Source organism: Labrus mixtus, chromosome 23 (assembly GCF_963584025.1).
Source record: "Labrus mixtus chromosome 23, fLabMix1.1, whole genome shotgun sequence".
Lineage (NCBI taxonomy): Eukaryota > Metazoa > Chordata > Actinopteri > Labriformes > Labridae > Labrus > Labrus mixtus.
The window spans coordinates 2,245,291-2,271,857 of NC_083634.1; the positions used below are offsets into that span (position 1 = coordinate 2,245,291).

General features: G+C 40.6%; 1 protein-coding gene across 1 annotated transcript in view; it reads left to right on the forward strand.

Moving 5' to 3' along the window:
• Window positions 1–26,567, forward strand: part of fgf11a (fibroblast growth factor 11a) — a 112,812-nt gene that overhangs the window by 38,402 nt on the left and 47,843 nt on the right. Inside the window, exon 3 of the mRNA XM_061031474.1 lies at window positions 21,598–21,708. Coding sequence (XP_060887457.1) covers window positions 21,598–21,708 — 111 coding nt within the window. The remainder of the gene's footprint in view (window positions 1–21,597; window positions 21,709–26,567) is intronic.

Here is a 26,567-nt window from a genome sequence, read left to right on the forward strand (position 1 = left end):
TCATTTCCTTCCATAACGATATCCGGGTGTTGAAACCTGGACACGTAACGCTCTGAAGAGTGTCTGATAATAATGTGAAAGCAAATTGATTCGTCCTCGTTCTATCAGCGACTCTGGATGTGATCCAATTGAAGAATTGAACAAAGAGTCCTCCTGGGTTCTTTAAATCCGTCAAGTCATTGTCGATTCACCCTTCCCTCCAGCCCATTACCCATCTGCTCCAATACACACACACACACACACACACACACACACACACACACACACACACACACACACACACACACACACACACATCATCATCATCCCTTCTTTGCAATGAGAAACACACCTGAGTGTGTGTGTGTGTGTGTGTGTTTCGCAGTCAAACAGCAATTGGTCATTCACTAATGCACAGCGGGAGAGCGTGTCCGCCAGGACAAACCTTGCAAAAGTCAGAGGTCACTGACGCAAAAGCACGCAAGTCCCTCACAGGGCTGACTCCTCCTCATCTATCTCTGTCAGAATGTCGGCCAAGAACACACACACATACACATACACATACACACACACACAGACGCTGAGACACACACTAGTAGGTGTGCTCCAGCAGACACATAAAACCTCTCACAGCCACACATGAAAACAGACTGCACACACACACGCACGCACGCACACACACACACACACACACACACACACACACACACACACACACACGGCTGGAGACACTTGGTGTCACTTTCTCATGAGCAACAATTGAGACAGAGAATGACAGCAGCAAGTATCCCGAACTCTTTTTGTCATTTGCGTGTTTGTGTGTTTGTGTGTGTGTGAGAGCGATTGTGTGCATGTTTGTGGATATTTCTTGCCTCTAAGCACCGAGACGAGACAGGATTCTAAGCTTCAGACACGAGCCAGACATTCATAAAACATCCCCGTAGATGTTATTGTTATTGTATTTTTGCTTTATGTGCATTCCCTTTGAAAATACAAGTTCACAGTCGGCCTGATATTAAACTGATTCTTTAAGCTATCTGTGAACAACATGTCAAAATTAATGAACCACAACGTGCAATTTCAGTAATTTACATCAAATATTGTTCTTTCACAGCAGAAATCCAGAATCAATATCTTAATAAATATAGGCTGATACCAGCTGATTGAGATGTAAAATACTGAAAATGGGGACCAATTGCTCATGGGTGCATGGTTTCTCCTGCATTGGTGGAATACAGTGAAATGGGAGAAATGTGGGAAAAGAAAACCACTGAATACAGTCATTAACTTTGATTTATATTCTAGAGTTAACAGACAGACTTATTTCATAGATCTTGCAATAATACAATTAAACAGGAGGACCACATGGACATTAATCAGGCCTGGATGCTTTTATTTCAACATTGCATTGAGTTGCATTGAGTCACCAAAGTTTCAGGACTAAAAGCTCCACATTTTTCCAAGTGCTACACTTTCAGCCAATTTACAGCCTCCGCCCGGGTTGTAAACTATGAAAATTTGGCCAATTTGTGTCTTTTGGGGGGTATTTCCTCCGCATTATAATGTGCAATATTTATTCCCTCCACTTGTGCTCTCCCTGTGAGTTATGGCGTAATATTCTTTAAGCATCATCTAGCGAGCGTCTATAGACAGGAAATTGGCCTGTATTTGCCTCTAATGGCTCTTTAGGGAATATTCCTATTTATCTCTGTATGGGTCAGCACTTACCAGGGAAGAGGAGAAATATAGTATGGTGTTAAAACGCTGAAAGATGTAAGGTGTTGTTAAGAGAGAGGGAGAAAAAAAAGCAATAAAAGGAGGGAAGGGTTTTTTTTAAGGAGAAAGAGAGATGTTGGTGATGAAGAGAAAAACGTGTGTGGGTGGAAAGTTGGGTTCCTGGCCATTGACTCTTTTCAATGTTACAACACCAAGGCTCCTGGAGATTGATCTGTCCACTCGCCTCCCACCTTTCTCTCTCCCTCTTTGATTGCCCTCCACACTCTTCATCTCTTGCTGATTCACTTGCTTGCTTTCATCTCCTCTTTTTGCATGTTTAGTTAAATTCTTCTGCCTACATTGCTCCCCCCCACACTACTTCACCTCTGTACTTTGCCTGTCTTCCCTCGGTCTCCTTTAAAGCAACAACATGTAACTTTTCCATTAGTTTCAAATGTAGATACAATAACTTTCAACATGAGAGAATGCCATCTCTACCATGTCCACAGTACGTAAATTTAGCCGCATGCTAACCAAAAAGCTGAGGCTAAGAGGAAGAGAGCGGTGACGGACGATGCTAAGAAGAGACATGGAGAGAGTGACCGAGCAAGAAGTAGAGAGTACATCCTTTCAGAATGTATTCATAACAGATTGCTGTATCATTATAGGTTTCATTGTTGTCTCATGTTTAACAGATTAACCCGACACAGAAAGTCATCTAACCCAAGTTATGGCTCAGTTTGTCATGCAAATAAGTAAAAAAAGTAAGGACATTTTTGTCTGGTAGATGATTTCTTTGTTGTAACAATGCTTTTTGGCAATAAATCTTATACCGATGGAAAGCCTGTTTATTTCCCTTTTATAATGGTGCCACATTTGTAAGGAACATGCATTTGTGGGACGAACAGCAGAGCTGAGTATGTGAGTTGTGGCCTCATGAAAAACTTGCCAAATCTTCTCTTAAGGCTCTAGAATTCGCAATTCTCTAATTTTTTAGGGGGAATTTCCTAAGAATTGACCGTGGCTGCTAACAGCTTCATTGATTGGGCATCAAATGAATCACTTTCTGTTCCCTCTCAAGGTCCAATTCACAAAGCACATTATGCCAATGGGATTCAAGTACAAGCATGCCCTGTTCCAAATTCTTGTTTTGCGCCTTATTGTGAAGAAAATTGTCTTCACCTCAACTATCTGCTACTCAGAGCTGAACTCTTGTTTCAGAGTAGTGAGAGTGCAGGTAGATTGTTGTGATCAGTGGAAAATTTGTGCCTGAAAACCATCACAAATACTGTGGCGCAGTTACCACCGACTCGCAAAAGATGGTCATTTTTTTCAAAATCTCTGTGCATGGTTAGTTCCATAGTTTGTGAATCAGACATTTTTTTGTAATATATCTTATTTGTATTGAAAGGGGCCAATTTTAACCTAAATTTATGCAAAAAAACCTCAATCACCTTCACACCTAGACTCTGTTTGATCTTCCTCTTCCTCCTTCTCTTCAACAATACTTTTTCCACTCGTTTGATTTTTCATTTAGTACTATCTGGAATGGCATACTAGCAAAGCCCCATCCTTCTTTATTCCTTTCCCACTCATGCTCTTTTTCCTCCTTTTCACCTTAAACTTCTGTCTCCTTTATTCCTTTGTTTTTTTCCCCACCCTTTTATATTCAATCCTTTTCTCTCCCTATACCTCCATGTCTCTTTGTCCTTCCTCCCTCCCCCTCAGGTGATATTGGGTCCTGGCCCAGGTCCACATCAGATGGGCGGGGTTTCCCTGCTGATCGTTACAGTAATTGACATCAGTGAAGAAGGGGTCCTGGGATTCTGAAAACCTCTGTGCTGGCTGACTCAGTCTGCTCTCTGTTTCTGTCCTCTCCTTCGATCAGGCCTCTGCAGTGTTGTGATACAACAGAAGCACTAACACAACAGGACACTGAATGATTTCTGTCTTTACAGAGCTGCATCAGTCTGGACAAGCAGCAGCTCCAAGTGCATCTGCAGCCTCCCAATCCAAACATGTCAAATACAATAGCTTGGACAGGGGTCATTGCTCCCAATTATGATGATCTACATACCCCTTAAACTCTGGATACTGTCATCTGGTTTTTAGTTTGTGAATGCAAGGAAAGTACAGCGGCTGTTTGGAAAAAAACTTAAAGAAAGATCTCCAAATGAAATAAACACGTTTGACAATAGACGCCATGCACCTTACAATTATGCCATCTTGCAAGCTAACAGCCTGTTTTGGGTGTTAAGATTAGAAATCTTGGAAAAGTTACAAAATGTAGTCGCCGTTCCCAGATTTTCCACATTTAACTTCCTGTGAAGTTTGCATCTTGAGCAGAACCTTTAAGTTTGAGCTTTATATTTCTGTTCCCCGTCTGTGTCTTTCATTTATGTTCCTTCTGTCTCTCTTACATTTTCTCTTTGATACTCTCTCTCTTCCTCGTTTTCTGTCTCTCTGTCTCTGATCTGATTCTTTTTTTCTTTTCTTTTTTTGCGGTTGTTTTTTCCCCTCTCTGATCCAGGGTAGACTCGTCTCACCGGGCACCTCTCCCTCTCCCAGTTATGCCACAGCTAGTTCTCTCTCTCTCCGTCTTCACATCTCTGTTTGCCTATTACAAAATGAACGACCCTCGGGGGTATCTTTCTTTTCGCTTTTCTAAAGTGTCATCGTTCCCCCTCTCTCTTGGCTCCTTTCTTGATTTATGCCCACCGTCTCTGTCTCACTCTCTCTCCTTCTCATCCCATTTTCTATCTTGTTCTTTATCCCCTCTCTCTTATCTCCCTCTCCATATACACTCTCACTCTTCTCAGACAACAGCTATTGTTTCTCTCTCTCTCTCTCTCTCCTCTCTGACTTAATCATGGAGGCCATTCATTTAAGCTTGAAATCATTAAGCGTTCCAGCACGGACTGAAAAGTTCACCCATTGCTTTTCTAATTAATCCTCAACGTCTCATTCTGTCCTGGACTACGTGTGTGTGTGTGTGTGTGTGATGTGCCACTTCTGTTGGAGTGGTTTCTTGTTCCCAATGAACATTTTTCTTAGAGTCTTCTCGAAGGACCAATGTGTGCCTGTCCAGGTGTTTCATCACTGTAACAGCGTTAGCATTCAGGCCAGATCACAAGGATGGATGGGTGGATTCATGATGGACTATGCTTCTGGGCATTATGCTGCTCAGTGCCAATGCTCCATCCAATCATGTGTCAGGCTAAATTCATTTAAATGTTTATTTTCTTGTTTTCTATCGTCTGAAAAAGATACAGCCTTTGGGGGAAAATTACAACTTTTTTGGATTCTAATGTAGCCAGCAGTAATGGTGCGTTCCATTTGATCTTTGGAAATTCCTAATTCCATAAGCAACAAACAATTTGGGGGCCAGGACTTCCTGTTTGTGCATTGCATTATTTACAGCCTGTCTCACAACTTGAGCAGCCAGAATGGAGTTGGGCCTGAAATATGATGTCTGACGGCTGATTGTTTGTTGCTCTTGAATGCAGATGTCTGCTTATAGAGAGAGCCGGGATGGCATCACATCATTTTGCCTGTTTGATCTCAGGCTTCAACACCAGTTTCATATTAAGATATTCTTTGCTGAAACAATTTCAGATTAGACTTTAGTTTGTATTGAAATGTAAAGGAAAACAAGTATTAAAGATTATAGCATGAGATATGTGTAATTTTTTGACACAGCCACAGTTAGGAGATCACTTGCGGCGGCTGTGACTCAGTTGGGAGAGTCGGTCGTCTCTCAACCGAAAGGTCGAGGGTCAGATCCTCAGCTCCTTTAGGAACACGTCCGATGTGTCCTTGGGCAAGACTCCTTGCTCCTGCTGTTTCGACAGCGGTGTATGAATGCGATTAGTTACTTCTGATGGTCCTACTTCATAGCAATCACTGCCAATTGAATTGAATTGAATCAGTGTGTGAATGAGGTGTAAAAGTGCTTTGAGTAGTCAAAAGACTAGAAAAGCACTATATAAGCTCAAGTCCATTTACCATTTACTCAACTTTCTGCTGCAGTCTGTTTGTTGGAATTGATTTCAGTAAGGAATCAAGAGTTTAAAAGTCTAAAAATTAGATTTTCATAACCTTGATTTCTCTTAAAGGTCCCATATTATGCTTTTTCTGGTTTTATATGCCCTTTAGTGTGTTTTCCAAGTGTCCTGTGCATGTTTAGGCACATCTATGTGCAAAAATTCAAAGTCAGCGGAAATGCGGCTTCTCCTACATCCTCCTGTTAGCTGTAACATTAGCTACATGTAACACTCGGTTCTAGCCCCCCTCGATAAAAATTTGTCAGTGTGACGTCTTGTCAGTGTGAGATCACTGATCTAATCCCATTGGCTCGTTGTGGCAAGCCCTGCAGCTCATGTTGAAATTTTCGAGAATCGTGCTGAGCAACTGACCAATAACGACAGAGCAGATCGGCAGACCAATCAGAGCAGACTTGGCAGCTCATTTACATATTTAAAGCTACAGACACAGAAACAGCCTGTTCTGAGCAGGGCTGAAATAGAGGGGTTTATAGACATGATCAAATACAGGATCAGAGTGGATGTAGAACAAGAAACTTCACACACATGTTTTGAGGTGCTCTGAGACTTTTTTAAACTTTTTGAAAAATCATATGTGTCCTTTATCTTAGCAACTAAAGCATCGTTTATGAAACTGCGATGTAATGAATATGATCCTCCCAATTGGTCATTTAAACTACAAGCTAAAACATGTACAAACAACATCGGAGTCTGGTAAACATTCAGCAGGATTTCACTTCATCACTTTCATCATTATTGATTTTCCTAAAAGCTAAAGTTTGACTGCAGTAAGTGAGCGAGAGAGAGAGAGAGCGAGAGAGGGAGAGAGAGAGAGAGAGAGAGAAGCAGTTTGTTTCCAAGGCGTCCCGCCCCTTTCTCTCTCTTCGTCCTATGAGGGATGGAGCTGCTGGAAGGTTTGGAGATGATTGATGGTCCTTGTAAATATGGCCATTACCATATAGGCTCTCCCCGCCTTTATGCCCATTACTCATTGTCAACTGGGGCCACTGTGAGTCCCTAATTTTATGCAATTTAGCCGTGTGCTTAATGTGACTGTGGTGGAATATGAAAATATGAGAACACATGTGGGGCCTCTGCTTTCTGAATCCAGAAGTTTCTGCTCTTATCGAGGAGTTTAAATGCAAAATATGGAAAGAAAGATATAACTATGGCCTCAGTTTTATATGACAGAAAATCTACATATCACACTCCACTTGTTCTCTTTTTCAATACAGACTGTGTTATTGCTTTTTGTGGCTGCCGCCGAGCGTTTCCCATTGGTTGCAATAAATGCTTGGAGATGAAATACTAGCAGTTGTAAAATCCATATGTCCATGGATTAATAGCTTCAGGCTCTCGTGGCAGTGGTGAGAAGACAATATTAGAGTCAGTGGGGAGTAACAAGCTTATTAACTCTGCAGAAAGCTGAGAAGTGTTTCTGGGACCAGTGTGCAGAGGCATGGCATGTTAAGTAGCAGCAACTAAGCAGGAATTTGCCCAAAGAGCTGTATTTGATCAAAAGAGAATTATACTGAAATGACCTTTGTCCATTCGCTGATTAAATCTCCAAGACTGCAGAAATTAAAACTTGATCTTTTAGGCAGGAAACACACAAAAGAATGAAGTTGCACTAAGACCTCAAAGCACTAAGCCTGTGCACAAAGATGCACGCTTGCCTTTGTGTTGCAGAGTGGAAACAGTTCAGGCACAGACGAGGAAGATTACACACTTTTATACCGCACGAGCAGCATGCTACTGTAAATTACTGATGCTCTGTTGCTCTGCCTCGAGGAGTAATTACTCGAGAAATTCAACTGTGCTTTGTTTCCACCTGTCACGCAGCACAAAGAACAATCTGTCAGCCAGTCGACTGAGAGTTTTGTGTTACAATATGCCTATTCAGTCCTGCTGGACGACTGAATGGAAGGGAAAGGTTCAGCCCTCTGCAGCAGGGTTCATTTCTGGCACCTTTTTCTATTGTTAGAAAATGTGATTTACACATACTGAATTTTCTTGTGTGTTTATTTTTTATGTCCATCACTCATTTTGAAGCTGCAGCTGTTGCTATCTTGCTGGTATGGTTCAAGCTGTATGCAGTGGTCACACTTATTCCAACAGAAAAAGAATGCACTCTCATTTATACAAACCTTCCCTCACTCGTTGGGGACGAATCCAATGGTCCATTTTGTGAGCACTGCCATCTTGCTCTGGCGGCCATCACTGCTGTGGCATCTCAGCGTCTGCTGTAGCCTGCGGACTGTCACAGCTGCAGAGGTGGTTGGATTAAAAACGTTAGACAGCTGCTGATAAAGTTATCTTATTCAGACGATTTTAACTTTATGTAGACGTTGTATTTAAGGCATCATTTACAACAACAACCTGATTACATAATGGAGAAATAGAGATAAAAACTTGTTCATCTGCCACATACCTGTATTGAAATGCTGTCATATTACATCATTTTTGGATGCTTGTGAGCTTATTTAATTAAAAGCTGAATTTCATCATCAAAGAGTAGCTGTGTTGTGAACAGGATTCTTTAGATATTCATTAAGCATGTATATATATTTTTCTTTTGCTGAAGGCAGCTGGTCTGTGTTGATGTCATGCAGCTCTTGATTATTCTTCCCGATAGAGACACTTTAGAGGCTATGAGATCATTTCATTAAGCGCCTGGTGATGAACGACTTAATACCATCTACAGGTCACTAAGAGAGTGCAAAGATTACCAATTATTATACAGTACTATTACTGTTTATTACTGAATATCCATGTCCTCTGTGCTGTCAGTGAATCTGTGTAAAGTGTCCACTCACATGGACACAGCATTGTTTTTTTTTTCTAAAGTTAAAGTTTGTCACGACTGTTAGAACAGCTGAGAACGCCACAGGTTCTTCCTGCCGTCCTTTACATTGCTGTCAAAAGTTAAGTTTACACAGAAAGTAATGGTCAGAGTAGAAATGTGTTCACTTCTTAGGACAGCTTAGATTGAACCCTGCAGATGTTGTGGGGAGGCGCCACAGCAGTAAAGGTCGCTCGTAAACTTCTGTTTTTTCCCCAGATTTGTCTTTAAAGTTTTAAGGATCTGTCTTTTGTGCTTTCCTTTTTTTGTGGTTAACCTGAAGCCATATATGGTTAGGTTTAGGCATAAATAAAGATGCCGAAGTTGAGTAAAGAGACCAGAGTGGCCGAGATATACTAACTAAAAGCTCCTGTTAGGAACTTTCGGTCCACATATAGTTTGGCGCCCCATGTAGGTGAAGTGGTACCTAAAATCTCTTCACTTACCTTTTCTTTACGTGTGTAAGTATTGACACCAACCCTGCAGCAGCCATTAAAAGCATTTAAAAAATACAATATATACAAACGATCCAGCTTGTTGCTGATGGTCTTGTTTGCTTCTGTGGCTCATAAAATGGCATCAGTATTAATTTCAGCCTGTTTCATAACTAGATAAAAACTCCTCTCAGGAGCTTTAACATCCTCTCTTAGTTTCAAATGGGATTCAGACTCTTGTCTCCAGGTTGAGTCCTTCATGTTTGGAAACCTTAACAACTCAACCAGTTTAACCTGTGTGTCTATGTGTCAAAGAATGGCCATGGGAAAGCACCAGCTTATTCAATTTCATAGGTTGAAAAGCATAGAGCATGCAAATGATTTTGCATCAAAATGAACTGTGTATGACTTTTCACAAGCTATATGGACCCTTGCACTAGGATATCCTGCAAAGTTACATTTGTTGTCTTTTTTGGTGAGGTTAAAGCAAAACGACACTGACAAAATAACAATGCAGCAGATAAGATGCATCTTAGTGCATAAGGTCAAACATCTATCTTCTGTAGAAGAGGTACATTTTGACCGTGGAGGTCACATTTGATCAATCAAGGGCTGGGCTGTTGTTCAGTAAACATTTTCATCAAAGCATGATTATTTCACTGGACGATCTATATGTCTTGCACATTATTGCTTATAGTTTTCATTTGTTGACAAAGTTGGGGTGTATTTCATCATAGTTTCTTTTCAAAGATGAGATGAAACAGGGCATGGGTGCAGAGCCAAAGCTGTCCGAACTCCTTCATGCAACATGTGATGAAAAAAACCCACTTCAAACATGTTTATCTTCCTCAGTCAAGCCAAAGAGACTCAAACACTGGGATTGATGCAGACGTCTGCTGTTGCATCATAGTCATTGCAACGGGAAGAAACAGAGTCTGTTGGCGGAAATTTCATTCCCCATAAAAACTGTATTGTACACTCATTGTTAAACTTTTGGATAAGGCTATAGTTTGTTTGTCATGCAGTGACATTTATCACTGACTCACTGAAACAAATGGAATTAACAGCAGAATGTCCAATCAACTGAAACACTGGTACAATCAAACAAGTGCTGTAATACTGGAAAACTCAAACAGCAACCTTCAGTCCAAATTACATACACAACTAAACCAAAAAAATGGTTTTAGATGTCCAGAAAGTGCCGGTTAATTTTGGATCAAGGATCAGCGTTTCTGATTGTTGCCTTCTCAGGATCCATATACAGTATAACGAGGAACATGTTAGTGGCAAGAAGTAGCAGGAAAAAGCAAAAGCAAAAATGTGTTCAAAGAAAGAATCTGCATTTTTTTTTAAAGAACTTCTTCATACCCACATTTTCTAATTTATGAGCCTTAACTTCCTAATAAGAATTCCCAAGTTGACTAGTGTTAGAAAAACATAGTTAAGTGTACTTAACATAATACGTGACCTTTAAAGTGCTACTAGATAGAGTGGGAAACTGGGAGAGAGAGTGGGGAATAAAATGTGTAAAAGGAGCTGTAGGTCTGACTTGAACCTGGGTCGTCTGCTTTAAGGACTAAATGACTAAAGCCTCTGCAGAGGTGCTGCTTTTCAACAGGCAAAGCAGGCAAATGCTTCGGGCTCCAGACCTGAAGGGGGCCCCTGAGAGCAACCAAACTTTAAATCACATTAGGTGCTCATAATGTGCAAATTTTGCAACGACAGTCGGAAACCTACCTAAGGGGGGCCCCATCTGACAGCGCTCTCTGTCATATCTGTGGTGGAATTTCTGTACCTATGTATTAAGATTTAAGTGTATAAACATCATTATGTTTATTCACTGTTCTCTGGTGTCAGTCAGACCTGATAGAGTTCAGCTGTGACTAGAAACCAAGGACAGCTTAGTGTGTCGAGGGTCTTCCCCTTTATATCTGCATGTTTGGTAGACTTAGTGTCTGTTCCAAATTGACATCACAGATTAGTTTAGGTCAGTGTGACTCCGACGTCAATAATGTCTTTTCTATACATGCAAAGCCTGTTGAAGAGTTTGGGAGAATTGGCATAGCAGGGACACAGCATCGGACGTGTGCTTGCTACTCCATCTCTGCTCCAGAGTATTCTTGTTTGTATGAACTTTCATCAATGTAAGCCATCTGAGTCAACTGAGTCTTATTGTGTGAAGTCAAGTTCCTCAACAGTTGCCCTGCTAGGCGTTGCATGCAGTATTACTGTGAGAACCAAAGTTTGTCAGTGAAAGTCAACAAAGACAAATGTCTATTGGAGAGAAAAAAAGCAACAGAAAAAAGATTAAGAGGAGTATGCATCGGGACACTGGAAGACATAATGGTGATGAAAACTGGTAGGAGGGCCCCCCCCCCCCCCCCATAAATGTTTGCCTAAGGCCACAACAGACTCTAGAATCGCCACTGAGCCTCTGTACATTGTGACCTAACTGCTAGGCCATCAGCGCCCCAAAGGAACACTTTTTGCTTATAAAGTGTGGACTTCTCGACTATATCAACGGCCCCTCTGCTGTTGTGATTCATTTTGTGTTCTGTGATGTACAAATCTGCTGATTCTCTCTGATAAAGTTCCCGAGCTCTGATTCTGCCAAAACGCTGCAACAGTTAGCGAGCTACAATGACCATAATTTTGCAAGAGCGCCGTCAGTGAGGCAGCACATCTGTGCCTCCTTTAGTGCGACTGAACGGAGAGAGCTTAAGATGATGTTTCTTCAAAACAGATGGAAGTATAACAATCAGCTATAGTCGCTTTACCATCAGCTTCAGGAGCTTTAGCAGACGTTAGTGCCTGTAAAAAAACAAAAAATATGAGTAACTTTCTAAATGAAACATCAATGACAAAACATCAGTGTACTCAGCTCTGCTCCCTGTGGGAAACATAGAAAAGTGTGACAATCAGAGACACTCCCATCTCACATCTTTTTATTTCCTTTGTCAAGTTCCTCCTCTCTCTCTCTCTCTAGAATCTATAATTCTCTTTCCTCCCCCCTGTGTCTCCTCCTCGTCCTCTAAACTACATGTCAGTCAATCAGAAGGTCCTGGTTGCTGCTTAGTGCTTTCTTCCTCTTCACATATGTCTTTTCACTGCATCCCTCCTCAATCCTCTTTTCTATTCAAACAAGGGCAGAAGTAAGGACGTCCCCGAAGACAGGATAGGCAGTTTTTAGGATAATAAAAGGGAGGAACAAGGGAGAAGGAAAAGGTGAGAGTAAAGTGTTAGAGAATAAGACAGAAATGTGTGAATGAAGGCTGGGGGAGATTTATAAGAAGGGTTTGTAACAGTGTCAGAAGAAAAGAGAAGGAAGAGAATAGATCATGAGATACAGAAAGAGAAAACAGGTTATTAAGAGGTGAGAGAGAGAGGGGGGGAAAATAGACAAAGGTAAAGCAAGTGTGACCTATGACCCTCCAGCTGCTGTACTCTACCCCCATCTGTGCCATATTTAGGCCTCCATGTTCCCATTAACTTCAAGAAGTACTACCTGAATTTGCGCTCATTTGTTGAATTATATTAAAGAGAAATTTTGGAACATGTAATTTCCTGTAAACTAAAATCAGAGTCAGAAGCTTTTTCCTAATAACAGTTATATAGACTTATACAGAAATAATGCTGCTCAATCATCACTTATGGTCCTTCATACATGTGTGGTGGTGACTGTGTCTGCAGAGACTCGGTCCTCTGCCTGGATTTAATAATTTGGTTTGTTTTGTCTTTTTAATACTTTTTATTGTCATCATGTCTTAACATACAGTACAAATATTTTATATTCAACATAAGGATGACAATATTTTACATTTTTATAAGTGGTGTGGTGTCAAAAAGGTTGTGTCCCCCCAGTAATGTGGAAATACTAAAAATAACACTTACAATACAGAAACATGTATTACAGTTTGTTTAAAGTAGGTTGAAGTCAAACTGAGGTAGCTTGGATCTGTGTTACATAAATACATGAATTTTTCTTCCCTTTCTCTACGATATTTAACATCTTAAGGGAGGGAAAACAAACAAATTGGTTATATAAAATAAAATAATACAATTAAAATTAAAAGATAGAGAAGAAGAGGAAAAAGAGAAAGAAAAAAATATATATAAGAAAAAAAGTTTTGGTCGACTCAGGATGTTTCTTGGTGTTGAGCTGGTGTGTTGTTTCCCCGAGCATATGACAGCGTGCAGGTGAGTTCAGGAGTAGATAGAATTCAGTGATTGGACGTGATGCAATCAGGTGAATATGAAGGACGTGGAAGTAGCGGCATAGTATAAGGCCAAACACCAAGCGGATATATTAGCTCGTTCTAAAACAAGGGGTGAACATTGTGTGGACTTTCTCCTGGGGACTGGGAGTTGGCCTGCTTGCCGTTGGACAGGCAGGTACCAAACACCGGCGGTTAGCTTGTGGTAGCGTGTGCAGTAGCTTGCAGTGTGGAAAGCAGCAGTAAACATACACACATCGTCCTGCAGTGAGAGGGCACTTCTGTGAGTGCGTCACCTAATAAAAAATAATAATAATAATAATACCTGAAACTATCAGTACCATAATAAAGTTGTAAATTAATGAAAAAAAAGAAGAAAAAAAGTGCACTTCTGGGGGTGATGAGTCCAGTTTGAGTGTTGTGTTCACAAGTTTGCAACAAACACTGCTACTTACTCCACCTTTAAGCTCTGTTTTTACGGATTAGATCGTGATTCCATTAGGCTACCCCACTTAACACAAAAACCTTCCACTGATATATTTTTCATATTTGTCTTTGTTATACCCGTAGGCTCATACACTGGTACACCTTTGTATATAAGACAATTCTTGGTCTGCTTCCTCTCTATGTGTTTTTATCATGCAGAGAAGCACCGGACAGTTTTCTTTGCGTTCTCAGGACCTCTTTATGCTTTCTTTCCCAAATGCTCGGACAGAAATTGGGAAAAGGGCTTTTGGGTACTCTGCACCCTCAGCCTGGAATCTGTTGCAGAATGACTTAAAGCTCAAGGAGCTGGTGTCCTTAAATGTTTTTAAATCTAAAATGAAAGACATGGAAGCAGATTATATAGGATGTTGATGTTTTAGCTCGGCTGTTTGAACAACTGATTCCCAGATTTGACTCATAGATGGTTCTATTTTAATCAAAATGTTGTGCTTTGTAAATTGTTTCTCTTTGTATTTCTGTCTGTAACTTTGTGTTTTTTGCTGCTGCCTGTCTTGGCCAGGTCTCCCTTGAAAAAGAGGTTTTTAATCTGAATGGGACCAACCTGGTTAAATAAAGGTTAAATAAAATAAAATAATATACTGTTGTATTGATCAAAGCCCAAACACAGTACTTCCTTCCTTGGTGCCGAACATTAGCGCTGGATGTTCTCGTACTACACAAGTATCGACCAGTTTAGCTATAAAGATTTAAAGACATCTCTATTGAAGGAGGAAGACCAAACAGGACAGAGGGTGAAGGGATTGAAACATTTCTACTATGTGTGCCTGTTGTGTGTGTGTGATGACAGACAGACATTGTCCTTGGCAGACCACCGCTGCTTCTTCAGCCAAACCCATTGGGTTGTAGTGTCCAACACACACACACACACACACATTAAGAATTGGAGTGTGTAATGGGGGTGAAAATAGCACGAGCATGTTGCCCAGTTGTCATCCAACTTGAGGCATCGGGCAGCTGGAGGGTTCAGGGTGACTTTAATGGCTGAAATTCTTAATAAGTCAAATTAATCCTTCTCGTCATTGAGGTCACTCTTTAATTGGCGTTGAATATCTTTGGGATTATAAAGCGCAAATCCTTTCCATGTATAAACACACCCACACCAACACATGCTCTCATGCTTTAAAGTTTGATACACTCTGATAACAAATCTGTTGTTTGTCCACTAATGCTAGGAGATTCCCAGGAAACATTCAAGTCCTACAGTCTTGATGCCAAAAGAAATGACACATATACAATAATTTAACTGAAAGTTACAAAAAGTATATAAGGGTACAATTGGCAGCGTTAAATTACAAATGTCAGTATGAATTTTCAGAGCTACTTCACTTAAACCATGGGTTTAATTCAGGCTTTGTACGGCCAAGTATTTTAGCCTTAGGTGCCTAACCTGTATCAGTGATAAGCCTCCAAAAGGGATGCACTTGAAAGTTAAATCTCTTAAAGGGGACATATTATGAAAAATCCACTTCTATAGTGTTTCTGAACATTTATCTGGGTAACCTGAGTGTCTACTGACCCACAAAATGTGAAATAAACCCATCCAGTCCTTTGTTTGTGGTCTTACAACACAGAGAAAAATGCTCTGTTTTAAATGTGCTCTCATTTTTATTCTCGTTATAAGGGGGGGGGGGGCTCATTGCATTTAAAGAGACACACACACCAAAACGGAGCGTTCTGAGAGAGCTGGTTTATACAGGGTCACAAACCTCCTCTGGTGCTTGATTCATGTTATATTTTGACCAAAGCACAGCACAGATGTTTCATTTAGACCACAGGGGGACTGTTTGAAAAGGTGGATAAGGGGGAGAATATGTCCTCTTTAAACATGTCAGGGCAGTGAATATCCGTTGTGTCAGAGTAGCTTTTTAAAGGGAAACACCACCAATTACACAATTCCAATTTAGTTGAATATAACTGATCAGAGTGTATAAACAGACTCACAGAGTCTTCTGTGGTGGCCAATACTTGTAACATAATGCAACGCCCATAATGATTTCCATTTACGTTTTATAAGAGAGACAGATCTTCAATAAGAAGTTCACCAACTCGTGCTAAAGTCTGAATCGAATGTAATGACAGAGACGCACTGCAAATTTGATTTTGAAATGTGATTTAAAAGCCAATCGAAATGCATCTACAGCAAACAGACTGCATTTAATGCAAAGTAAGAGAAAAGACACAAACCCAGAAATCAAATGCAACCGAAAAACAATGCAAATCCAATCATTAAAATGGAAGTGCTCCATGCATGTAGAGGTGTTAATTGAGACAGCTTTCATATTGATGTGAACTCAAGAAGAAGACGAGGCCCAGTCACTGAGTTCTGTGTAGAAACCAAATAAAAATGACTGTAAAACGTATTAAAAAAAACTACACAACTAGTCTCCCATTTGGGTGGAACCAGATCATCAGTTTTATAGAGAATTTGTTTCTGATGGAAAGTTAGCTTCCATTAGCAACAGCTCTCAGTTAACAGCTGTGAGCTTATTCTGACTGTTGTCTAATTACAGTTGCGTGTTGGTGTTTACACCTCAAGCTATTACAAAATATTCAGACCTCCCAGAAACCCTTTTTATTCTGAAGTAGGCTTCACTGTTAACTGTAATAATGGACTCATACAGCTTCCTACCAAAATGTTCATACCTACTGTTGCAAACCATTGGTCATTGGAGTTGCTCAGTTATTAATTTCATTAACATCTTTGCTTCTTTAACAAGAAATAACATAGCACAAGATTAAGCAGATCAGTTGATTATTATTAATCATATATTATCATATTCATCCAGGTCTGCTCTTCATGACCCTGCTTGTTAGGAGTTCACAGCCCTCCAAAATGGACATGCCTTGATGCAAGTGTATTTTTCATGATGGAAACGTCTTACATAATACCACCAGGTCACCCTAGTATGCATTGGTGATAAAAAACTTTGCACTTTTTGGCCAAATGTAGTTTGACTTCTACATATATTATGCACCACTCAAAGAGCCCAGCAGAAATACCATCTATATTTGACAAATTGGCCCTGGAGAGTGCTGCAGCAGTTTGAAAACAGTCACCCCACTCTATGAGTATGAACTCTCCTCGTCCATGTGATGGCAAACAAAAGTCTGATAACTTTGTATGCCATCAAAGGCAAATTAAAAGACCAAATGTAAGACTTAAAAAAAACTTGTTTCAAAGAACTTTTGTTTTGAATTCTGTCCTATTAGAAATTTGTAAAAATGAAATTTGATATATGTTGGGCTTCATGGGAGTCAATGTCTGTGTTCCTTCAGTTCTGTCACCTGGCCACAAATTTGACTTGGGAAGTCGTCAGCAAATTGTTCCAGGATTCAAAAGGGTGGCAATGAAATGGGACCACCTAAATTGTTTTCATTAGAATCTTTACCATTGGTAATTGTCTCTTTTTTAGCCTATCATTTATTTCTTTTAACAGTCCAACAGAATAGGCCTTCACACACCAATTCTCACCAAAATACCTTTTTCCAAACTACCCAGTAAGGCAAGGCAAGTTTATTTATGGCGCATATTTCAACAACAAGGCAATTCAAAGTGCTTCACACAAGACATCAAAAGCATCATGACAGAGGAAAGAAAAGAAACATTAAAATAGAACATTTAAAAATCACTGAAATGATTAAATCTGAAAATATGTTCAAAGAAAAATAATTCAAATTTATTTCAGTAAGTGTGATGTCATGATTTTCAGTAAACATCGATCACCTAAGAGGAGACAAAGCCTCATGCTCCTTGTCATCTCTACTTCTAGCCTTTGCCTATTCAAAGATTTAAATAAATATGCTGTGCACAGTGAGGGAGGGTAGGTGGGTGTATACGTGTGTGTGCAGTAGCCTTGTAAATGCTCTTAACTTGCAACAGTAGTCTTGAATGTCCTTGTGTCCGAGGAGCGGAGTGCTCTGGATCACGGCGTCTTCACCAAACAGAGACGTACGCAGGTGGAACTACGCTAAAGGTCAACATCCTGTGTGTGTGTTTGTTACTCTGCTCTGCACTGGGGCGGTTGTGTAAAGCAGCACATGGCCTGCTGTGTGGTCTGAGGCTTTATTTGGGATTAAGACACAGGATAGTACAGATTACCACACTCCACATCTAACCTTCTGCGTCTAGTCGGACAAGCTTTTATCTTCTAGTAGTTACAGCGACTCAATCATCAGCGCTGAGAGGCCGGAGACTCTGATGGAAAGCTTCCCGACATGTTGTGCCACACTCTCAGCATGAACGGGAGGATTACAACCTAGCATTTCTTTGACTCATTCTACAGCGTCTGCTAAGTGAATTGTAAAATTGTAATTCACGGACCGCAAGACTTATCACTGATGAGCTTCTATTTCACAACATCTGGATGTTCACAGAAAGATCTGTTAGCTAAGCAGAGAGTCAGAGTGGAAAGGTTGATTGTTACATTTAGGGGTACCCTTTTTCATATGATGAAATATCAATATTCACAAATTACACGAACACTCAAGTTATCATTAATGGAAATTTCACTAATTTACCGTTATCTCTTATTTCAGGAGTAGCATCGTTCAAAGGACCAAGTCTTTGTAGCCTACACAGACCGCTCAGGGTGAACTGTCTGAACTGGGCTTCTAGCCAACTCCAGTGTAGAGCTCTTGGAGGCAACATCAACAAAAGTCAACATGGAGTAGTACTGGTAAAGGGCGCAGCGTGGGTGAAACAATTGAGGACTCACCAAGACCAAGAGCTTGGTTCAAGTCCCATGTAAAACTAAAAGTTATTGTTCAGTTCTTGATGTGTATTCTAAACTGAACTAAAGCCTGACCTAACCCAAAGTTCAAAGTAACTAACAGGTAAGACAGAAAGTAAACCAACCTCATAGGAGATGCTAAAGGCTAGCTTAGTTATAATGCTAAACAGAGAGCAAAGTCTCCATTCTTGATGGCTTGCAATAAGAAGGCTCAACCTCGGGCTGGGAGATATATCGAGTTTCTAAGATGTTTTCAAACAAGATATAGGGTAAGACATTATCGGTAATTTCGACTTAAATTGCATTAAAATAATGTTAAACGCGTTTTCTGTTGAGCTGCCAGTTGACTTATATCTCATCTCACCGTCCGTCACTTTTCACCCTTCTCCTCCTCTCTCCCTCTCTGAGGCCAAACTCAAAAATATGAATGAATAACAAAACACACAGCAGTGTTTATTTTGTTATGCAGAAAAAGGACAATTTTTTTTATTTTTTTTAATGTATTTAAGGAACTTTACTTTTTAATTTCACAAACAGGTAGGTATCATGTACATGTTGACTTTGTGTAACTGACTGTTTATAAAAGACACATAGATACATATCGAGTATTGCCATTCTGCTTAATAATATTAAGATTTGAGTTTTGGTCCATATCACCCAGCAGTTCTACTGCAGAATGTACATGGGGTAATGCAAGAAAAGAAGATGGTTATTTTTTTAAATACATACTGTATACTGTATATTGATGAATAAAAATGGCAGAGCACACTGGAGCATTTGCTCAAAAGCCGGGCAGTCACAAAGCAGGGAGGAGAATTATTGTTATTTTTTTCTCTTTTGGTTGATTTAAAGTCAAATTTTTAATATGTTGAGTGTTTTTCTTTGAATATGTATCCGTTCCTCTTACTTTATGGAAGTGCAAAATAATTAATTGCTTAAGTGCCTTTAAGGCAAAATCAGGTTGTGTTGGTGTTACATAATTGTTTTTTTAAGTACTCCAGTGGAACTGTATTCATTTTGTTTATGAATCAATTTTATGAGTGTAAATGTGGGAAAGACTATCTTTCACACTGGAAGTCTCTCTCTCTCTCTCTCTCTCTCTCTCTCTCTCTCTCTCTCTCTCTCCCCTCTCTCTCTCTGTCTCTCTCTCTCTCTGTCTCTCTCCCCTCTCTCTCTCTGTCTCTCTCTCTGTCTCTGTCTCTCGCTCTCTCTCCCTCTCTCTCTGTCTCTCTCTCTCTTTCTCTCCCCCCCTCTCTCTTTCTCTCTCTCTCTCTCTCTCTGTGTCTCACACCCCTGCTGTCAACTCAGGGCCATCTGCCAACTGCCCCCCCTCGTACTCTTCTGCCCTCATCCATATTTGATACTTCTCATTAAAAGTTGATTGTGGAAACACTTCAGCATTCTGACATTCCTTCTGATCCACTATTTGGTCTCCCTCAGCACTTCAGAGAGGAAGGACCCCCTCAGTCCTGCGTGTGTGGCCTAAGGAGCTCAATACAAACACCGGGTTAAGGGAAGACACGCTAACTCATCCTAAGAGTGCTTGGAGAGGAAACAAGCCAGTTGTTCAATGAAACAAATAGAAGTCTGGTGCCTCCAAGTACATTTAATAAATGACGACAAACGGTATTTGAGAGCAGCAGTAAACAGAGTAAACATGGGAGATGGCTCATTATACAGTACGTTCAGTGTGACAGTTAAGTTGTACTTGGTTGTTTCTGGACATATTTCCTTCTTGTATGCTAAATATTGAGCTCTCTATACAACAAAGCATTCAAATTTCAGTTTTAGACGGTTCTCAAAGCTTGAAAATATGACAAAGTTTATCACTCTCTCATGCCAGTTAAGCACTAATATGGTTCCAAGGTCAACTTAGCTATTAATATTAAATACAGTACCATATTAATATCCCACGTAATAAGTTAATGTGGGAGTAGTTCACACATTAATCAAGCTTCGTTGTTTGATTATCCATGCACAATGCTTCTCATCTCTATGGCAACACAGAGGCGTGGCACCCCCTGTCCACTACCTCCAACTTGAGTTTTGCAATGATTCACTTGGTATCACATTACCGCAAAGCCACAATAATGATGATTTAACATGAGTCAACCCTTTAAGTGATTAGTAAGGTGTGTCATAACTATTCATGGACATAATGTTCAGTAACTGTCTATCTTGCCATAATATCATGTTGTAATGTCCAATAATTTACCCTAACTGAAAGTCATAGCTGTAGTCAAAACTTTTATTTTATAACGGGCACCGGAGTAACTTTGTATATCAAAGTTAAGTTTGGGAAAGGCCGGCCTAGTCAGTTGCTAGTCTGAGTCAATTCTCAGATGTGACTTAACTGTGAATCAAGTCCGAGTCCTTATCTCGAGTCCCTAATTTTTGATGTTTACGATGGAGATCAGGGTTTTGATGGATGTTACATCTAAATAACATACATCAAATTACTAACAAATGATTCTATAACTTACAGACTATTATGTTGAGTAAGTAATACAACTAAAAGGAAGTGAACTACTTAGTGCAGCCATTATAAATGGTCTGGGAGAGACATTAAGGGGCTGTTTGGGGGCTTATTTCCAGCTAGCAACCATATACTCCAAGAAAGCAGATCTTTCTTGATGCTTAACGTTAAAATAACACAAAGCTAAGCACAAAGCTTGCTATCCTGACACTAATATCCTTTCTAAACTACTGGAATTTGAAGGTTCAGACATGTTTGTGCCTCTAGTCCCTTAAGGTGGCTAGCATGTGTGACAAGCTAGCCCCGTTGTGGAGTAGACAGTTGCTACAGAGACACAGACAGACATGGACTAGATGTATTAGACACAAACATACAGACAGAATGAACATCTTGCTTGCCTCACTTGAACAGTCACTGCGGTCCTATCAGTCCTCCTGAAGGCCACAGTCACACACACACACACACACACACACACACACACACACACACTTCCCTGTTTGACTATTTCACAGTGCAAATATCAAGACCTGCCTCTTGTTTAGTCAAAGTGCATGCTAATAGGTGGCGTCGTCGTGCATTAATATGTACGCCGAGGAAGTGTTTGTGCATGTGTCCCTCGATGCTAACGTGTGTTTAACCCTGTGTTTGCTCTGCAGAGCCCCAGCTGAAGGGCATCGTCACACGGCTTTACTGCAGACACGGCTTTTACCTCCAGATGCTGCCGGATGGCACCATGGAAGGCACAAAGGACGAAAGCAGCTCCTTCTGTAAGTGAACAATCAAACAGACATTTTGGCTGCTTGTTTTTCGTATAGCAATGTCATTCACTGGGAGTTTCCCCAGATACACCACGCCAACGGACATTTAAAAAAAGGATAGGACGCTCTTACATGGGAACGTTTCAATAGCAAAAGGACAACACAAACATCACTGCCGTGCTTTCTGGATTGTTTCACTCTAGGATCAATCAGGCTGAAAATGTATTCACACTTGGCGAGGTGCGCTGGGTGACCGCCAGCTAAATGGGATTTGTTCACGTTACATAATGTATCACAGCAGGTCCCTGGCACGGAGTGACTTTTTCAAACACATTCAAGATTGTTTCCTTCACAATCAACCTGAACTTTAAAGTACAAACTTCATGTATTCACTGATAACTCCAAAGTGTTTGTGTATACAATGCAGGGTAGGTGTGTGTGTGCTCTCAATCTTAGTTTAAAAGCTGCTGAATGCTATGAAGCTACCATCGCCAGATGATGTTCCCTACTTATCCCAGGAACTGATGAAAGTCAGGCATTGTGATTCCTATAGAATTTTTATACAGGATACTAACAAAATCTAAATGACTGTGAAGATTATTCAAATCTGTTTAATCCAGAGTGTAGTGGTGTCTTCTGCTCCCCTTCTCTAATCTCCACTTCCCTGGATAAGGACTCAATCAATCACATGTTGCAAAGTAGAAGGTACATTGGGATCTAAATATTCTGTCTGCCTGTTAGAAATTCATCTAAATAGAGCGCCACAGGAATGAGTCCTAAAACCCAGAAGTAAATTAGCATTTGAGCGCCATGGGGTCTAACATCTAAAAGTCAACGGGGATTTTGAATGGGTTTGTGATTAGACGCCTGAAATAAGGTCTGTGGTTAACACAAGCTTAAGAGATGTTGGTGTTTTGTTAGACCACATAAACTACGTTAGGTAATACCCACACTTATGAATTTTGAAGTTTTTACACGTCTTTAAAAAGGCGGTTGCTAACAAGTGGCTAAATGTGACTACAGTGGTTGTTGGGGACATTAAACGTCACGCCGGACACAGAGGCCGGGAACTCTCTCACTAGTCGGAGATGTCTCCTGTAGGTTTAATCTTTTGGTTAAGGTGATTATTGTGTACAATCATCCGACCGTGGTGTAGTTAGCTTGTAGCATAACGTTAGCTTTTTACTTCTGTCGGCCGCATTAACACTTCAAACATCATAAAAATGGTGTTCTTCAGTGAAGATTATCCTGCTGAACAAAACGCCTACGCTTCAGAAACATGTGTTTGCCACAGAGCTTATTTTCTGCAGTGATCCAAAATCCAATGAAAAAATCCCATAGGAGAATTCTCGTTAGACCCCATGGAGATGCTACTTCAGGGTTGGCCTACAAAAATACGTCATATGGTTTGTTCTCTATTCAACTGAACCATTAATATTTAATGACAATATCTAACTCCTCTCAAGACTGAGGTTATCCACCATCTTTGAAATCCTTAATTGTTGTCTATCCTCGACCGTAGATTAACGTGGTACCACCCTGTCTGTCCATATGACACATGTGCAACCCTCAACACAGAGATGAGAAGGAAGCCAGATGGCTCACACTTCCATCATCAGCTCTGGGGGGGAAAAAACAGAACGTGTTTAATTGTGTCTGTCCAAGCAGCACAAGGGCACAGGATGATGAGTGGAGAAGGCAAGTCATTGAAGCCCAAACCTTCCCAAGAGGATTACACCATACATTGTTTCTAGTTACATTTAAGAGTATAATTAATTCTGTTGCTTTTAAAGAGAAGTTACTAAGTTTTCCAAAATAAATCAATGGATCGACAATAAAGACCCCAACCCCAAGATCTGTTGCTAATAGAAGTATTAATTAAATCTATATATATTACTTGTAATGTGACATTTGTTACACCGTACCCTACTCCCAGTTCAACACAAGTTCACAGTTCTCTGAGAATACATGATACAAATATGTAACCAACCACAGTGCATTGTTCCCCGTCCTAAAGGCCGTTTCATTTTTAAATCACAGTTAGATGCCCTGCACGGCTGAGCAGTTCATGTTGATGGCAGAACCTCTTATCTTTCATTTTGACGTTGATGTTGATGGATTGTGTTGAACCCAAATGCCCACCGAAACAGCTGGCTGAGATGTGTACTCCACTGAGTCCACTTTTCTAGTCATGGTGTATGGTAAATGGACTTGAGCTTATATAGCGCTTTTCTAGTCTTCTGACTACTCAGTGCTCCTACACCGTAGGATACACCTACACATTCACACACTGACGGTAGAAGTTTGATGTTTTTTATTTTATTATTGTGGCATACATACATTTATATGCCCTGCCCTCATGGGCTTACATGACACCATAAATTAAAACGTTCCAGGATCGGAGTGCACTAGGTAAACTATATTCATTGTCAAGAAACAAAATGTTGAAATGTTGTTGTTCACACGCCCCCGATGAAGCAAAAAAGACAGCAGGATGTGTTCTCTGGGATCCATACAAATGTACAAAAATCTGGCAATCAAAGAGTTGTTGGGACACTTCCATCTGAACAAAAAAGTTGGATGGATCATTTCCTTTCCCACAGTCATGCCACAAGCACTGCAGAACTTTAAAACAGCAACATTGATAATTGCTACCTTAATCTGTAGTCATGACAGTTTTGGTCTCTTGCATATAAAATCCCAATGCTACCCTTGGCCCTTGGTTGGTGGATTCTATATGTGCTCATCTTGCAACTGCTATTTGACAAACCACATGAAAGGTAGCAGAGAATCCTGTAAGGGTCTGAGTCAAGACTTAAAGCTCAGCTCATTAGAACAAAAACCTGTTGTCGTTTTCAGTTGTTCAGTCTGCAGATGTACCCATCCCCCCCCCCCCCCCCCACACACACACACACACACACACACACACACACACACACACACACACACACACACACACACACACACACACACACACACACACACACACACACCAGCAATATAACCCTGTAAACACACACCTCACACTGCTAGAGGTGGTCATCACCTGGGTGATTACTGACCAAAAACATCATATCCCATGATCCCTTTAAGTCCCTTGACTCCCTTCGGCACCTCCTAAAGCGATCAATACTGTATCATGGAATATCCCTGATGTGGCAACACAGCTTTTTTTCCCCCGTCCAATCACAGCTTTGGATGGAAAACATCATGCTAGCACAATTTTTTGGGGATTTACAATCTACACAGAGGAGAGAAAAGCTTCACTTTCAGTTGTGCTTCCCGTTGAAATGTTGTGATTTCAGCATTTTGTTAAGATGTCAGTGAACTAGTGGCAGCACATTGTTACCTGGTTTGACATTGGCATTTGTCCCAGAAAGAACATTTAACAGAATGTATTTACTCTACTTAGTACATTGGCAGGATTGTGTTCACTGGTTGGAAACTTGCTGTAGCGTGTGACAAGAAGTGTTTATTTCAATTTGGACGAGTAGAGCGATTTAAGACACCACTCTTAAAGACGGGGTTTTGAGTAACAACCCCTTGGGGAGAAGTCCAATGAGCTTAGGGTACACTTTTCCAACAGCTGTTTTGTTAAATTAGGCTCACATCACCTCCACATGAAACCGGATAAACCTACTCCCTCTTATGTAACAGCACACCGTCAACGAGGCAAACATCCCTGTACTCTGAATTTGAAACACTTTAATGTCCAATCTGAAATATTCATCACATAATACAGTAGGGAATATCTCAAGGCAAACAGGGTCTCTTTCCAGAGAAATGTAAAGAATGCTGTTGCGTAACAGCGCTCCTGCAGCGACTGAATATCAAACCTCGTTTCGACCAAAGTTTCCCCAGAACTAAAAGGTTCAGGGACTTATATTCAAGGAACTAAAAAGATCCTGTGGCCCATAGTTGTCAACTTTTCCACCGCGACCTCAAGTCCCAGGAAGATTATACAAATCAGGCTGTATCGCTTTGCAAATGGTTTCATTGAGTGCTGTGTTTAGGGTTTCCTTAAAAGGGAAAGAGGACTCTAATCAAAATGTTGAAGAATTTACACTGGAGACCTCACTCCCCCCCCACATTTCACCAGACTCCAGTCAGCAGAGGTCACCCTTCATTGTGCTAGCGACAGTTTGACTTATGACGACTTTACTTCCATCAATCCCAGGATCTAGTTTAATGCTGTCCTGGGCTCTTTTGCATTCTCAGGGTTTGACAGGTAAGTCCTGTTAAACTCGTAAATTGTGCACTTTTTTTTATCCAACTTGATTATGTCTGCGTTCATGCAGGAATCGTTGAGTGATTGACATTATTGTAAGTGAGTATCAATCAGCAGCACAATCATCTACCTGGCTGCACAGAATATTGAACTGGCAGAAATAGCTGTGTGAGCATGCACTTTAACGTACTGACTGTCAGACTTATCTGCATTAGTATCCCCAGAGACTTTTTAAGAGTTCAATTTACCCCCCTGAAATCTCTTTTTTTGTGGGGCGTTTTCTTTCTTTTTGTTACGGCCAATAGAGAGCATGAAATGTACAAACCGGATGAACAAAGTGTTTCTTGATAGTCAGGAGCTTCACTGACCAAAGATGCAAAGATTAATCTGCTTTGGGATCGTGGGGCGTATCAACCCCCTGTTCCTCTCCCTCTCTTTTCAAAGTATCCTGGTCCCAGGGCTGGGTGCAAAATGTGATTAAATCCTAATTGATTTAAGAATTATGCACCCCATAAGCAAAATATAATGAAGATGTTTAAACAAGATTTCAAACACAAGGCCCTTCTCCAAAACAAGGTCCCTCGATAATGTTATAAAACAGGCCCTGTGTCACTTAAAGTGATATTATGCTTTAGTATAG